The 17,872-nt window shown below is 36.9% G+C and overlaps 1 protein-coding gene across 2 annotated transcripts in view; it reads left to right on the forward strand.

Moving 5' to 3' along the window:
* Positions 1-17,621, forward strand: part of lg27h17orf67 (linkage group 27 C17orf67 homolog) — a 38,423-nt gene extending 20,802 nt beyond the window's left edge. The window contains exons 3-4 of one of the 2 annotated variants that reach the window (XM_061987762.2): positions 3,802-3,946; positions 17,475-17,621. In XM_061987762.2, the coding sequence (XP_061843746.1) occupies positions 3,802-3,918 (117 nt within the window). In that variant the 3' untranslated portion in view covers positions 3,919-3,946; positions 17,475-17,621. The remainder of the gene's footprint in view (positions 1-3,801; positions 3,947-17,474) is intronic. The other variant, XM_072916317.1, reaches the window with a different exon arrangement.
* The last annotated feature ends 251 nt before the right edge of the window (positions 17,622-17,872 follow it).

The following is a 17,872-nucleotide window of genomic DNA, read 5'->3' on the forward strand; positions in this document are numbered from 1 at the left end:
ACAGTGCACCATTTCTGCCTCCTGAGGCGGCCTGTCGGTACCTGTCTGCTGCCTCTGGAGTCCCATGAGCCAAAAAACAGTCGTGGTCAAAAAACAGTCGTGGTCAAAAGTTTGCATACACTTGTAAAGAAAACCAACAAATTTAGCTGATCTGCACCAATTTTGTCAAGAGGAGTGGTCAAAAATTCAAGCAGAAGCTTGCCAGAAGCTTGTGGATGGCTACCAAAAGCGCCTTATTGCAGTGAAACTTGCCAAGGGACATGTAAGCAAATATTAACATTGCTGTATGTATACTTTTGACCCAGCAGATTTGCTCACATTTTTAGTAGACCCATAATAAGTTCATAAAAGAACCAAACTTCATTTATTCATTCATTTATTTATATATATATATATATATATATATATATATATATATATATATATATATATATATATATATATATATATATATATATATATATATATATATATATATATATATATATCAGTGACGTGCGGTGAGGTTGATGGCTGGTGAGGCACTGACTTCATCACAGTCAGATTTACAAACATATGAACCCTAAAGAGTATCTTATTCACCATTTGATTGGCAGCAGTTAACGGGTTATGTTTAAAAGCTCATACCAGCATTCTTCCCTGCTTGGCACTCAGCATCAAGGGTTGGAATTGGGGGTTATTAAATCACCAAAAATTATTCCCGGGCTGCCCACTGCTCCCCTCACCTCCCAGGGTGTGATCAAGGGGATGGGTCAAATGCAGAGGACAAATTTCATTACACCTAGTGTGTGTGTAACAATCATTGGTACTTTAACTTAACTTTAACTTTACACATACAAACTGTAGCACACAAAAAAGCACATTTAATTAAAAAAACGTTATTATGGTCTTTCCTTTACTTATAAAAGAAGTCCATGAGCCGCTGTTGTGCTGGATTAATGCACCCCCTGACGAGAGTGTTATATCAACTAAAGCCCTCACTTAAAACTTTCCACGTGCAAGATTGAATCTATTTAAAAAAGTGTAACCGAGGGTTTATAAATGTCGCCTATACTGTATGAAACTACAAAATAACAAACATGGAGGCTCCAGTTTACACGAGGACCACTTTATTTACATTCTTTCAAAAACTTCCGCTCCACTCCAACGTGTCATCACTTCTGCTCTTAGCGCCTTCAAAATAAGAGCTCAAGGCATATATTGTACAACAGCGCATAACAGGAACTTAACATCACAAAGAGGAAAGCCCATAAAAATAGGTTACAAAAGTTATTTAATAAGAAGCCAAAAAGTGCAAAAACAATAATGTTCGTGTTGGAGGAGTTGTGAATTAGGTACACCTGCAGTCTGCAGATGTACCTAATGTTGTGGCCCTGCAGTCATTCACAACTCCTCCAACACGAACATTATTGTTTTTGCACTTTTTGGCTTCTTATGAAATAACTTTTTTAAATAGATTCAATCTTGCACGTGGAAAGTTTAAGTGTGGGCTTTAGTTGATATAACACTCCCGTCAGGGGTTGCCGTGCATTCTACGGCGGGGGTGCAGGAGGCGAGCCTCAGCCAGTGCGTCTTTTGCAGCCGTTTTATGATCGCTCAGCACAAGAAATACGTTACACACATACAGTTGTTGACAAAATACACTGTACATTATATACCTCAGCTAACTAAACTATGGAAATGTATAATATAGTTCATATAGCAATACGGTCTCACTGCACAGCAGACCAGCAGTTAGCCGAGTCCGCAATCCATGGTGAGGCACAACACAGTGACGTGCCTCAACTGGCTGCTGTTCACCGCACCGTCTCTTCTCAGTATTTGAACGGCAAATGTGAAAATTCAGCGATTTTAAATAAAAATAATCTAAAACGGGTGAAGTTAAATGGAAAATAACTTTATAGTATAATCACTGGATACATATAACAATTTAATTAAAAAATATATATTTTTACATTTTTTTTCTTTCCATGATGTGCGGGGCCTCACCTGCCTCTAGTGACTGCACGTCACTGATATATATATATATATATATATATATATATATATATATATATATATATATATATATATATATACATATACATATACATACATACATACTTACATATGTATATACATATACATACATCATACACATACAGCACAAACAGACAAAGTTAAATGTATACAATTATTAAAAAATACAAATAATGATGTTGCTCTATTGTTGTTGTTGTTGTTGTTTGCTGTTGTTGTTTTTGTCTCTCTGTCTAATCCCCTTCTTGTCCCCACAATTTCCCCCTCTGTCTTCTTTTTTTTTCTCTTTCTATCCCCTCCTGCTCCGGCCCGGCTGCACTAAATGATAATATAAATACATTTAATAAAGTCAAATACAAATAAGGCAACAAGAGAAGTATCCTACACTTCTCTTTTGTAAAGTAAATCTGAACAGCCGACATGGGCATCTACATCAACTATATGATTTGCCTGAGAAGCTGGACAGGACACAAAAAATAAAAAATAAAAAATACAAATAAATTAAAACATGATTTTACATGTACAGGAAATTATGTACAATTAATAAGACTTGAGATAATCATATAAATATAAAATATTAAATTTAATTAGAAATAGTATTCAAATAAATACAGTGTATACTATTTGTTTATCTATATTTAAAAAAACAATAAGAACAGTTATTAATCCTATACTTGTTCTTAATTTAAATTGTTTATCATATATTCTGTACTTATTGATTACTATGTAATCATTACTTTATCTACTGTATTTATTTAATGACGCTATTAACTTTACTATTACATATTATATATCATTACTAACAACCATTCTCTCTTTACTGAATGGAAAATGTTTAACCTTTAATACACTCAGGGAACAAGCTGTCAGTAGCTGCTAAGACACGACAAAATAAGATCTGCTTCTTCTTACTTATTTTAAGACAAGTTGAATCGTGCAAGTATATCAACTAAACCAGTGACTCTTAAACTGTGGTATGTGGACCACTAGTGGGTACACCATTTAGAGCAGGGGTTGGGAACGTTTTTGGCTGAGAGAGCCATGAAAGCCAAATATTTTAAAATATATTTCCGTGAGAGCCATATATTATTTTTTAACACTAAATACAACTAAATGCGTGCATTTTTAAGAAAGACCAACATTTTTAGAGTAAATTAAGTCTCTTATTCTGTTTAATAACATTGTTATTCTGAAGCTAACCAATAATAAATAAAATACTTCTTACCATTAATGCGACTTCTTGAACAAGTGCGGTAGAAAACGGACGGATGGATTAAAATGCATGAGAATGTTTTATATTTTGAACGTTATTTTTAGCACTGTGATTACCAGCGGAATTATTCATTACTTATCATGTTAAGCAATGTCAGCTAAGATTTATCTGAGAGCCAGATACAGTCATCAAAAGAGCCACATATGGCTCGCGAGCTATAGGTTCCCTACCCCTGATTTAGAGAATCACTTGATTAAAGTACAGTTTTGTATTTTTATAAACACAGTGTTACCGCTCTGTGTGTATTGTTACAGTGGCCAAAAACATTAAATATAATTGTTAAATAATATGAATAATGTTTAATGTTGGTCATTATGGTGGTACTTAGAGAGCTAAGTGATTTCTAAAGTGGGACTTGGTGAAAAAAATTTGAGAACCACTGAACTAAACTATTTTGTAAACTAAACTACTTTTCCATGCGTCTTCTGGTGCAAACACTTTTATAATCCATCAGTTGTGTTGTGATGTAATAAATGACTTTCATCATTTGCATGTGCATCTGTGTGCAGGAGCACATGCTTCACATGCAGGCTCTGGACCAGAGGGCCCAGGAGACCAACATGGAGCACTGGCTCAACCCCCACTGCTACCCACGCTGTGACAGAAACTACGGCCACCCGGTCTGATGACGTTGCAAAGGTCATCACGCTGCATGTAAAGCTTGGTTGTATCTTTACTTCCTTGTAAAGAGATAACCTTGGCGAATAAATATTGTTGTGAGCATGATGTATGAACATATACAGTGGGGGAAATTAGTTATTTGATTTCTTGTTGATTACTAGTACTCTCTTACGTATAGAAATGAACATAGTCCATATATTGTAACAGACAAACAAAATGTAAAAATAATAACTAAAGGTTATAAATCCATTTGAGGGAAATGAGTACAGTATTTGAGCCTTTACCATCCTAATCCCCCGAGAATGCAGGGATGTCAAACTGGTTTTCATTGAGGGCCACATGGCAGTTATGGCTGCCCTCAGAGAGCCGCTTGTAACAGTGAATAATGCACAAATTTGCTTCTGGATTTCATTATTAATTATATAAATTGTTTTAAGTAGACTGTCGATTTTACAGTAAAAACTTTACATTTACAAACTGTAAAATATAGCGTTTTTGAAATGTATTTTATAAAAACATTTTACGGTAAATGGAAAGACATTACCACTGTTTTGGGGGTTTTTTTTACGGAAAAAGCTGACAGCTTCATTGCCAGAATTTTAATATTAAATTTACATTGTTTTTTTTTTACAACATTACATTGTTAATGGAAAAACAGTACAAGTTATTTTTTTTATTCTGGCAACTTAGCTGCCAGTTTTTCTACCGTAAAAAACAAATGTACTGTCTTTCCATTTACAGTACCGTATTTTCCGCACTATTAGCCGCACCTAAAAACCACAAATTTACTCAAAAGCTGACAGTGCGGCTTATAACCCGGTGCGCTTTATATATGGATTAATATTAAGATTCATTTTCATAAAGTTTCGGTCTCGCAACTACGGTAAACAGCCGCCATCTTTTTTCCCCGTAGAAGAGGAAGTGCTTCTTCTTCTACGCAAGCAACCGCCAAGGTAAGCACCCGCCCCCATAGAAGAGGAAGCGCTTTTTCTTCTACTGTAAGCAACCACCCGCCCCCATAGAAGAAGAAGAAGGGCGCGGATATTACGCTTCATTTCCTTTGTGTGTTTACATCTGTAAAGACCACAAAATGGCTCCTACTAAGCGACAGGTTTCCGGTTCATGAAAAGACGCAATCTCTCCATCCGCACACGGACTACTATTTCACAGCAACTGCCTAAAGACTTACAAGAAAAGCTGGCTACTTTCCGTGCATATTGTAAAAACAAGATAGCTGAAAAAAAGATCCGGCCAGAGAACATTATCAACATGGACGAGGTTCCACTGACTTTTGATATTCCTGTGAACCGCACTGTGGATACAACGGGAGCACGTACGGTGAATATTCGCACCACAGGGAATGAGAAGTCATCCTTCACTGTGGTTCTAGCTTGCCATGCTAATGGCCAGAAACTTCCACCCATGGTGATATTCAAAAGGAAGACCTTGCCAAAAGAGACCTTTCCAGCCGGCGTCATCATAAAAGCTAACTCGAAGGGATGGATGGATGAAGAAAAGATGAGCGAGTGGTTAAGGTAAGTTTACGCGAAGAGGCCGGGTGGCTTTTTTCACGCAGCTCCGTCCATGTTGATATACGACTCCATGCGCGCCCACATCACGCTGGTTTTTAATATATTATTAAAGTTTGACTGACCTATCTGACTGTTTTTTTGACATTCCTTTAGCGCAGTTAGATGCGGCTTATAACACGGGGCGGCTTATAGGTGGACAAAGTTTTGAAATATGCCGTTCCTTGAAGGCGCGGCTTATAACCCAGGGCGGCTTATGGTGCGGAAAATACGGTAATACACCGTTAAAAACAACCGTAGATTTTACAGTCAAAAACTGGCAGTTCAATCTACAAAATTTTAACGCAAAAAAAGGTAGTTTTTTTCAATTTACAGTAATATGCTGTAAAGAACACCGTAAAATGTATTGTCATTTTTATTAATTCGGTGGGTAGTTTGCTGTAAAATCATAAGTCAAGCAGATATTTAAATATTTATTTTTATTTAAACAAAAAATGTTTGGAAAGTGTAATATTTGTTGCAATAATGGATACTAATAACGTTTAAAAGTCATGCAAATTCAAGCAGTACATATTTTTTTTCTGTCAAAATGAAAAAAACCCAAATACATTTAGTGAGAAAATATGATGTACTTTATTGACACATATTTCCAGGTGTTTGCGGGCCAGATAGAATTATGTCACGGGCCAGATCTGGCCCCCGGGCCTTGAGTTTGACACCTGTGGCCTAGAGCAATTATGTACCCATAAAGCACACAAATTAGTCCTGTCCCTTTAATAAAGTAGGATAAAAGCCACCTGTCACAGTAACAGTATCTTCAATTCAGACCTCTCCACCACCATGGGCAAAGACTATAGAGCTGTCCAAGCACCATTATAGACCTACCAAGACTGGAATGGAGTCTTAAGAACATCAACAAGAATATTCTGCTTTGGGGATGTTTCTCTGACCAACATTCCTGAGATGTTTGCAACCCTGCTGACCAACTACAACAAACATCTGTTCTTAGCAACAAGGTTTTCTCCATTAAGTGACTGACGTTTTGCATTGGGTCCAAATACTTATTTCCCGTCATTGAATACTAATTAATTTCCTCATCAAGATTTTTTTTTTACATTATGTCACTCTGTTGCTATAAAACTACAATTGATGATGTAGACCAGGGGTTTCAAACTTGGCAGTTATGACTGCCCTCAGAGGGCCGCTTGTAACCGATTAATATTTGAAAATAAATGTATAAAGAGTAGGGTTGCAAAGGGGTGGAACGTTTCCGGAAACTTTCCGGAAATTTACCACGGGAAGTTAAGCTCGGGAAGTTTGGAAATATTGACCATTTTTTGATTATTCAAAGTTGGACACCGTCCATGGGAACTCATGGGAATTAATGGGGAATTACAATAATGATATATAATTGGGCACTTGTCTATATGCTGCTGCATCTTTGTGGCATTTTTGACGTAGCTCTTTGCACAGTATTTGCCATACTTGCCAACCTTGAGACCTCCAATTTCGGGAGGTGGGGGGTGGGTGCGGGGGGCGTGGTTGGGGCGGGGGCGTGGTTGGGGCGTGGTTAAGAGGGGAGGAGTATATTTACAGCTAGAATTCACCAAGTCAAGTATTTCATATATATATATATATACACATATATATATCCCCGCGACCCCGAAGGGAATAAGCGGTAGTAAATGAATGGATGGATATATATATATATATATATATATATATATATATATATATATATATATATATATATATATATATATATAAGAAATAATTGACTTTCAGTGAATTCTAGCTATATATATATATATATATATATATATATATATATATATATATATATATATATATATATATATATATATATAGGGGAAGAGTGGATCGTGAGATCGACAGGCGGATCGGTGCGGCGTCTTCAGTAATGCGGACGCTGTATCGATCCGTTGTGGTGAAGAAGGAGCTGAGCCGGAAGGCAAAGCTCTCGATTTACCGGTCGATCTACGTTCCCATCCTCACCTATGGTCATGAGCTTTGGGTCATGACCGAAAGGACAAGATCACGGGTACAAGCGGCCAAAATGAGTTTCCTCCGCCGAGTGGCGGGGCTCTCCCTTAGAGATAGTGTGAGAAGCTCTGTCATTCGGGGGGAGCTCAAAGTAAAGCCGCTGCTCCTCCACATCGAGAGGAGCCAGATGAGGTGGTTCGGGCATCTGGTCAGGATGCCACCCGAACGCCTCCCTAGGAAGGTGTTTCGGGCACGTCCGACCGGTAGGAGGCCACGGGGAAGACCCAGGACACGCTGGGAAGACTATCTCTCCCGGCTGGCCTGGGAACGCCTCGGGATCCCCCGGGAGGAGCTGGACGAAGTGGCTGGGGAGAGGGAAGTCCGGGCTTCCCTGCTTAAGCTGCTGCCCTCGCGTCCCGACCTCGGATAAGCGGAAGAAGATGGATGGATGGATGGATCTGCACCTTAACACAACATAAACACAACAGAACAAACACCCAGAATCCCATGCAGCCCTGACTCCCCCCCCCCCTCTCTGTGCGTCGGTTGAGGTGGGCGGGGTTTGGTAGCGGAAGAGTTAGGGCTGCATGGGATTCTGGGTATTTGTCCTGTTGTGTTTATGTTGTGTTACGGTGCAGATGTTCTCCCGAAATGTGTTTGTCATTCTTGTTTGGTGTGGGTTCACAGTGTGGCGCATTATTAGTAAGAGTGTTATAGTTTTTTTTTAATACCGCCACCGTCAGTGTGACCTGTGTGGTTGTTGACCAAGTATGCCTTGCTGTTGCCTACGTGAGTAAGCGGAAGCCCCATACAACGTGTGGCTGATGGGGCACGCTGACTGTAGTGTGTGCTATATGCTGTACCATCACGGCACGCATGACGCTGTCAAGCGCCATTCATTAAAAACCCGCGTGCCGCACCAGCTTTCAAATTCCACATAAAGGTGTGGGCAGCGTGTCTGAGACCCCTGGTTATACATAGCACAAAGCAAAAAAAAACTTAGTATGCAGTGTTATTTCATTTAAAATTTCAAAAAAAATTTGCGGCTCCCATTGTTTTCTATAATTTGTGAAACTGGTCAAAATGGCTCTTTGACTGGTAAAGGTTGCCGACCCCTGGGCTAGCAGAACAGAAGGCAGAGGAAACTACACCTTTTGATTTAGTATTTGCTAGTTGAACTTTACAGATCACAAAAAAGGTAAATTCGGATCGCTAATGTTGTTAGCATAAATTAATGAGATTTAACATAGAGAAAATTAGCATCACGGCTAACGGAGAAATATTTTCGGTTCATTATGAGACTGTGGAGGTACATAAACCTAGCTAGCTAGAAATATTGGCCCCAAAATCATTTAACAAGTACAGGAACAGCTATCGAGCTTGAGTGGAAGTCTGCTGGAGTAGTCTACAGTCATGCAGTAACAAGCAATTACACCTCTATTCAACTTAAATACCATAGATCAAATAGATTTACCCCAGTAATATCATCAAAACTTACCTGACTGGATGAAGTCCTTGGACTCAAATACTAGTGTGGCCTCAATAGCCCTGCTGTAGTGTGTTGCATGCTGGAAATTATCTGTGCATGTGATGGAAGAATGCACTGCACATGTGATGGAGGAATGCACAGTGAAGGGTTGAAATTCTACTGAATTTGCATTAAATCAGGTTGTTTTAGCTAATAATCATGCTGCAAGATCTAGCATGTTGCATTCAATGTTTATTCCCATTAATTCACATATATTCCTGTTAATTCCCATGGAAAGTTTCCAACTTTGAATATACCTGGAATTTTGCAACCCTAATAAGGAGTCAGTCACCTTTAGAGATGTCCGATAATATCTGCCTGCCGATATTATCGGCCGATAAATGCTTTAAAATGAAATATCAAAAATGATCGGAATCGGTTTCAACCTCCCGATTTTCCCGGGAGACTCCCGAATTTCAGTGCCCCTCCCGAAAATCTCACGAGGCAACCATTATCACGATTTCCACCCGACCAACAGTATTGGGGGCGTGCCTTAAAGGCACTGCCTTTAGTGTCCTCTACAACCTGTCGTCACGTCCGCTTTTCCTCCATTCAAACAGCGTGCCGGGACAGTCACATAATACAGGTAAAAGCCAGTAAATTAGAATATTTTGAAAAACTTGATTTATTTCAGTAATTGCATTCAAAAGGTGTAACTTGTACATTATATTTATTCATTGCACACAGACTGATGCATTCAAATGTTTATTTCATTTAATTTTGATGATTTGAAGTGGCAACAAATGAAAATCCAAAATTCCGTGTGTCACAAAATTAGAATATTACTTAAGGCTAATACAAAAAAGGGATTTTTAGAAATGTTGGCCAACTGAAAAGTATGAAAATGAAAAATATGAGCATGTACAATACTCAATACTTGGTTGGAGCTCCTTTTGCCTCAATTACTGCGTTAATGCGGCGTGGCATGGAGTCGATGAGTTTCTGGCACTGCTCAGGTGTTACGAGAGCCCAGGTTGCTCTGATAGTGGCCTTCAACTCTTCTGCGTTTTTGGGTCTGGCATTCTGCATCTTCCTTTTCACAATACCCCACAGATTTTCTATGGGGCTAAGGTCAGGGGAGTTGGCGGGCCAATTTAGAACAGAAATACCATGGTCCGTAAACCAGGCACGGGTAGATTTTGCGCTGTGTGCAGGCGCCAAGTCCTGTTGGAACTTGAAATCTCCATCTCCATAGAGCAGGTCAGCAGCAGGAAGCATGAAGTGCTCTAAAACTTGCTGGTAGACGGCTGCGTTGACCCTGGATCTCAGGGAACAGAGTGGACCGACACCAGCAAATGACATGGCACCCCAAACCATCACCCAACCATGCAAATTTTGCATTTCCTTTGGAAATCGAGGTCCCAGAGTCTGGAGGAAGACAGGAGAGGCACAGGATCCACGTTGCCTGAAGTCTAGTGTAAAGTTTCCACCATCAGTGATGGTTTGGGGTGCCATGTCATCTGCTGGTGTCGGTCCACTCTGTTTCCTGAGATCCAGGGTCAACGCAGCCGTCTACCAGCAAGTTTTAGAGCACTTCATGCTTCCTGCTGCTGACCTGCTGTATGGAGATGGAGATTTCAAGTTCCAACAGGACTTGGCGCCTGCACACAGCGCAAAATCTACCCGTGCCTGGTTTACGGACCATGGTATTTCTGTTCTAAATTGGCCCGCCAACTCCCCTGACCTTAGCCCCATAGAAAATCTGTGGGGTATTGTGAAAAGGAAGATGCAGAATGCCAGACCCAAAAACGCAGAAGAGTTGAAGGCCACTATCAGAGCAACCTGGGCTCTCATAACACCTGAGCAGTGCCAGAAACTCATCGACTCCATGCCACGCCGCATTAACGCAGTAATTGAGGCAAAAGGAGCTCCAACCAAGTATTGAGTATTGTACATGCTCATATTTTTCATTTTCATACTTTTCAGTTGGCCAACATTTCTAAAAATCCCTTTTTTGTATTAGCCTTAAGTAATATTCTAATTTTGTGACACACGGAATTTTGGATTTTCATTTGTTGCCACTTCAAATCATCAAAATTAAATGAAATAAACATTTGAATGCATCAGTCTGTGTGCAATGAATAAATATAATGTACAAGTTACACCTTTTGAATGCAATTACTGAAATAAATCAAGTTTTTCAAAATATTCTAATTTACTGGCTTTTACCTGTATATGCGGCTTTTACACACACACAAGTGAATGCAATGCATACTTGATCAAGAGCCATACAGGTCACACTGAGGGTGGCCGTATAAACAACTTTAACACTATTACAAATATACACCACACTGTGAACCCACACCAAACAAGAATGACAAACACATTTCGGGAGAACATCTGCACCGTAACACAACATAAACACAACAGAACAAATACCCTTGCAGCACTAACTCTTTCGGGACGCTACAATATACACCCCCTGCTACCACCAAACCCCGCCACCCCCCCAACTCAATTGATTGATTGAAACTTGTATTAGTAGATTGCACAGTACAGTACATATTCCGTACAATTGACCACTAAATGGTAACACCCGAATAAGTTTTTCAACTTGTTTAAGTCGGGGTCCACGTTAATCAACTCATGGTAAAGTTACATTGTTTAATGCATCCAGCGGGGCATCACAACAAAATTAGGCATAATAATGTGTTAATTCCACGACTGTATATATCGGTATCGGTTGATATCGGAATCGGTAATTAAGAGTTGGACAATATTGGAATATCGGATATCTGCAAAAAAGCCATTATCGGACATCTCTAGTCACCTTATTATAATATTACGCAATTGCCTATGTCTTGTATTATTATATATTTTTGACCTACACTGTAAACATTTGTTTTGTTTTGTATCATTTGCAGTAAAAAAAAAAAAAAACCTGGCACCTCCGTTGAGAGAATTTCACCGTAATATGTAGTGGGTTTTTTTACAACATCAATGTTTTTTTACGGTCAAATTCTGGCGAGTGACTTTTTAGTGAATATGTGCAGACTCCAGCTGCAGTCAGTTGGAGCGGCAGAGTGGAAAGGTGCTGGACAATGTTCCCTCTAAGGTGCGCGCCTGTGCAATTGCGCACTGCTCAAGCGTCCTCTGCGCATGGCAAATCTATGCCACGCACAAAATCAAATAAAAAAATAAGCGCGTAACAATTTTCGACACGACACGGACACGACAGAGAAAACCGTTTTCGTCATCATTGTTCAAATATTGTAACGTCTGTCGAGACGCTTTGAGGACATGAATTCCATCCATCACTTTACTGAGCAAAACTCTTTGTTGTCGGCCATAAACACATCACCAAAACATTAGTAAAAAAAATTATATCTTGCAAAACTGGTCATTTTCTGCAGTACAAACCAGACCAAAACCAACTTTGTTTTATCAACAGCAGCCGCTCGCTCGCTCTTTCTCACTTGCGCCAACACATGCACATATGGCACTTAGCCAGTGATGCGTTTACAGCCACACAAAAAGTCGGACAACTCCAACACCACACATAAAGTGTCATTCCAGGTCGTTACACTATGATTTACCAATCAAATGTGTGCTTATTCTAGTGTCATTTATTAGGAATCTTAATGTATAAATATTAATCATGAAATGATGTTAGTATATTAAATAAATACTAATAAAAATATATTTTTTACAAACAGGAAGTTGCAGGAATGTACACATGATCCCCTGCTTACATCTCATTGTGCAACATGTGAATGTTTTAATGGGAACTAAATGCAATGTCTGAAAGGGGTACAAATTATTTCCAAAGCAGGACCTCCACCCAGACAAACAATACAAGTAGACAGTTCATGAAAAACAATATTTGTTGTTATTGTCATTGTAAGTGGGCCTAAACACTTATATTAGAAAATAACCTCATGGAAATGACTGCTGTCATTTGATTATAATAATAAGAGAATCATGTCTGTCTATCTGTGTTGGCCCTGTGATGAGGTAGGGACTTGTCCAGGGTTTTTTTTTTTTAATAAAAATGTGTAAAAAAATAAAATTAAAAAAATTCCCAGTCCACAATCATCCACAACACGTTCTCTTAGATTTCCATGTTATAATACATGTTCACATTATTTATTGACTGTATCTAAAAAAGATAAAAATATATTTTTATTTAAATGAAGATATGAAATAATACTAAATGAAATACAATGACTTGGTTTATATTATTGTATATACTAGGGCAGGGGTCACCAACGCGGTGCCCGCGGGCACCAGGTAGCCCGTAAGGACCAGATCAGTCGCCCGCTGGCCTGTTCTAAAAATAGCTCAAAGAGCAGCACTTACCAGTGAGCTGCCTCTATTTTTTAAATTGTATTTATTTACTAGCAAGCTGGTCTCGCTTTGCTCGACATTTTTAATTCTAAAAGAGACAAAACTCAAATAGAATTTGAAAATCCAAGAAAATATTTTAAAGACTTGGTCTTCACTTGGAATAAGCGGTAGAAAATGGATGGATGGATGGGTCTTCACTTGTTTAAATAAATTCATTTATTTTTTTACTTTGCTTCTTATTACTTTTAGAAATACAATTTTAGAGAAAAATACAACCTTAAAAATGATTTTAGGATTTTTAAACAAATATACCTTTTTACCTTTTAAATTTCTTCCTCTTCTTTCCTGACAATTTAAATCAATGTTCAAGTAAAAAAAAATTTTTTTTTATTGTAAAGAATAATAAATATTTTAGCTTCTGGTTTTTCGACGAAGAATATTTGTGAAATATTTCTTCAAACTTACTTTGATTAAAATTCAAAAAAATTATTCTGGCAAATCTAGAAAATCTGTAGAATCAAATTTAAATCTTATTTCAAAGTATTTTGAATTTCTTTTAAAATGTTTGTTCTGGAAAATCTAGAAGAAATACTGATTTGTCTTTGTTAGAAATATAGCTTGGTCCAATTTGTTAAATATTCTAACAAAGTGCATATTGGATTTTAACCAATTTAAAACATGTCATCAAAATTCTAAAATTTATCTTAATCAGGAAAAATTACCAATGATGTTCCATAAATTATTTTTTTAATTTTTTCAAAAAGATTCAAATGAGCTAGTTTTTCTCTTCTTTTTGTCGGTTGAATTTTGAATTTTAAAGAGTCGAAATTGAAGATAAACTATGTTTCAAAATTTTATTTTAATTTTTTTCGTGTTTTCTCCTCTTTTAAACCGTTCAATTAAGTGTTTTTTTTTCATCATTTATTCTCTACAAAAAACCTTCCGTAAAAGGAAAAAAAAATGTACGACGGAATAACAGACAGAAATACACATTTTTTTATATATATAAATTTATTTATTTAGCTATTCTTGTTTAAATCACACTTACGTGTAACTTACAAATGACAATATATTTATTTATTTAAGTGTGTATCAAACTGGTAGCCCTTCGCATTAATCAGTACCCAAGAAGTAGTTTTTGGTTTCAAAAAGGTTGGTGACCCCTGTACTAGGGCATAAAATCAGTGTCAGTTGAGTCGGTCCATAGGTTGCCTGTAGGGATTTTTAATGTCCAGCAGATGTCAGTATTTAGTGACACAGTATCGACACAGTATCAATACAGTTTTGCAATGTGTCGAAACGCTTCATGACGCCTCATCAACCCATCACTACTATATAGGTGGTAGTGTTTAATTGTACTGTCCCTGTCAAATAAACAAATATCCATCAATAACAACATACATATTTCCTTAATTGCAATATTTGTCACCGTTTGACAGTTGCAAAATATCTTTAAAATGAGCTTTAAAGGTACACACAATAAAGTTTAGGAAATGAGCTCGCTTACCTGACGCACGGCCATTTTAAGGACGCCATATTAGTCACATGACTGACACGTGACCAGTAGTGATGAAATGTTTGCTATATGTTAGTGATGGGTTGATGAGGCGTCATGAAGCGTTTCGACACATTGCAAAACTGTATTGATACTGTGTCGATACTGTGTCACTAAATACTGACATCTGCTGGACATTAAAAATCCCTACAGGCAACCTATGGACCGACTCAACTGACACTGATTTTATGACCTAGTACAGGGGTCACCAACCTTTTTGAAACCAAAAACTACTTCTTGGGTACTGATTAATGCGAAGGGCTACCAGTTTGATACACACTTAAATAAATAAATATATTGTCATTTGTAAGTTACACGTAAGTGTGATTTAAACAAGAATAGCTAAATAAATAAATGTATATATATAAAAAAATGGGTATTTCTGTCTGTCATTCCATCGTACATTTTTTTTTCCTTTTACGGAAGGTTTTTTGTAGGGAATAAATGATGAAAAAACCACTTAATTGAACGGTTTAAAAGAGGAGAAAACACAACAACAACAACAAAAAAATTTGAAACATAGTTTATCTTCAATTTCGACTCTTTAAAATTCAAAATTCAACCGACAAAAAGAAGAGAAACTAGCTTATTTGAATCTTTTTGAAAAAATTTAAAAAAGAATTTATGGAGCATCATTAGTAATTTTTCCTGATTAAGATACATTTTAGAATTTTGATGACATGTTTTAAATTGGTTAAAATCCAATCTGCACTTTGTTAGAATATTCAACAAATTGGACCAAGCTATATTTCTAACAAAGACAAATCAGTATTTCTTCCAGATTTTCCAGAAGAAAAATTTTAAAAGAAATTCAAAATACTTTGAAATAAGATTTAAATTTGATTCTACAGATTTTCTAGATTTGCCAGAATAATTTTTTTGAATTTTAATCATAGTAACTTTAAAGAAATATTTCACAAATATTCTTCGTCGAAAAAACAGAAGCTAAAATATTTATTATTCTTTACAATAAAAAATTTTTTTTTTACTTGAACATTGAATTAAATTGTCAGGAAAGAAGAGGAAGACATTTAAAAGGTAAAAAGGTATATTTGTTTCAAAATCCTAAAATCATTTTTAAGGTTGTATTTTTTTCTCTAAAATTGTATTTCTAAAAGTAATAAGAAGCAAAGTAAAAAAATAAATGAATTTATTTAAACAAGTGAAGACCCATCCATCCATCCATTTTCTACCGCTTATTCCAAGTGAAGACCAAGTCTTTAATATATTTTCTTGGATTTTCAAATTCTATTTGAGTTTTGTCTCTTTTAGAATTAAAAATGTCGAGCAAAGCGAGACCAGCTTGCTAGTAAATAAATAAAATTAAAAAAATAGAGGCAGCTCACTGGTAAGTGCTTCTCTTTGAGCTATTTTTAGAACAGGCCAGCAGGCGACTCATCTGGTCCTTACGGGCTACCTGGTGCCCGCGGGCACCGCATTGGTGACCCCTGCCCTAGTATATACAATAATATAAACCAAGTCATTGTATTTCATTTAGGATTATTTCATATCTTCATTTAAATAAAAATATATTTTTATCTTTTTTAGATACAGTCAATAAATAATGTGAACATGTATCATAACATGGAAATCTAAGAGAACGTGTTGTGGATGATTGTGGACTGGGAATTTTTTTAATTTTATTTTTTTACACATTTTTATAAAAATAAAAATAAAAAGTTTTTCCGACGTATTACATTTTAGACGATTTCTCTTCTTAGTTATTATTTCTCCGGCTGTAGAAAAGACCAGCTCACAGGGCACAGAGGAGGCGTCAGTGCGACACAGTTGGCGTATCGGTCACGTGACCAAAACAGCTCATGATCGGTCACGTGACTTTCTAAAAGCGGTACGCGCACCGACACAGGGTTTTGCTCTATGAGCTCGACGCATGCGCCGATGCATCGGTGTTGCCGGACCCATCACTACTATATGTCATCGAGCAGCCTCGTAAGCACAAAGCTGTCAGACTACGGTAAATTGATAAATAAAGGTTTATAAAATAAATAAATAAAATAAATAAATAAAAAGCTGTCGGCTGTGAAAACTATGCTGCTGTGCTCCAGATTTGGATTATTTACGGAACTTGTGTGAGCCTATGGCTTTACAAATGTGTGTATGTATATATATATATATATATATATATATATTAAATTTAAAAAATATATATATATATATATATATATATTTTTTTTTTTTAATTTAATTTAATTTTTTCCTCTTTCGTTGCTTTATTGAGTTTACAACCCGCTGGCGCTGTTTTGTACTGTTTCTGTACTTGTTTTGATTATTATTATTTCTTTGTAAAAAAAAATAAAAATAAATAAATAAATGTACCGGCTGCTTTTTACAGTAATAGTATATGTATATTATTTAACAAACATAACATTGTATTAAGGAGTATATAATAATTAAACGTAATACATTTTGTTACTTGTAAATGCTCCGAGAAATACCATGTTTGTCGTCAGGCATCTATACGGACACCTATTACACTTGAACGTGTAAAACAAAAACAAAAAAACAAAAAATAAAAATAAAAATAAAAAGCTGTCAGACTACGGGACACATTGTCAGGATATTTAAAGAGTTTCTTTCTTAAGGGTTAAACATGTAAATGTTTTTTAATTATTTTTTTTTGTCTTCTTGTCTCGGCAGGAAAGACCGGCAAACTGGTGGAAAAAGAAAAGAAAAAAGCTTCTCGTCGATGTAAGGACAGAAAGGATAGTGAGAATGTCCTTTAGGGCATTGTAGTGTTTAGTGTTCTATGTAATGATGTAGTAAATGTGTGATGTCATGAATAAAAATAACAGTGAATAATGCATTTTACAATGTTTTCAACATATTATCACTTTTTCCCTCCATTTGGTAAACTTGCTTAATTAACTTGTTCAATGCAACGAGGTGTGAGCAGATCATTGATGCTCATGTGGACCATGTGATCAGGGCAGGCCCGGCCCTAACCAATCTGGCGCCCAAAGCAAGATTTTAGGTGGCGCCCCCCCACATCGGCAGTGAAGTGTATATACTCACAAGAAACCGAATAGCTTTGTCTT

This window comes from Nerophis lumbriciformis, linkage group LG27 (assembly GCF_033978685.3).
Source record: "Nerophis lumbriciformis linkage group LG27, RoL_Nlum_v2.1, whole genome shotgun sequence".
NCBI classification, from domain to species: domain Eukaryota; kingdom Metazoa; phylum Chordata; class Actinopteri; order Syngnathiformes; family Syngnathidae; genus Nerophis; species Nerophis lumbriciformis.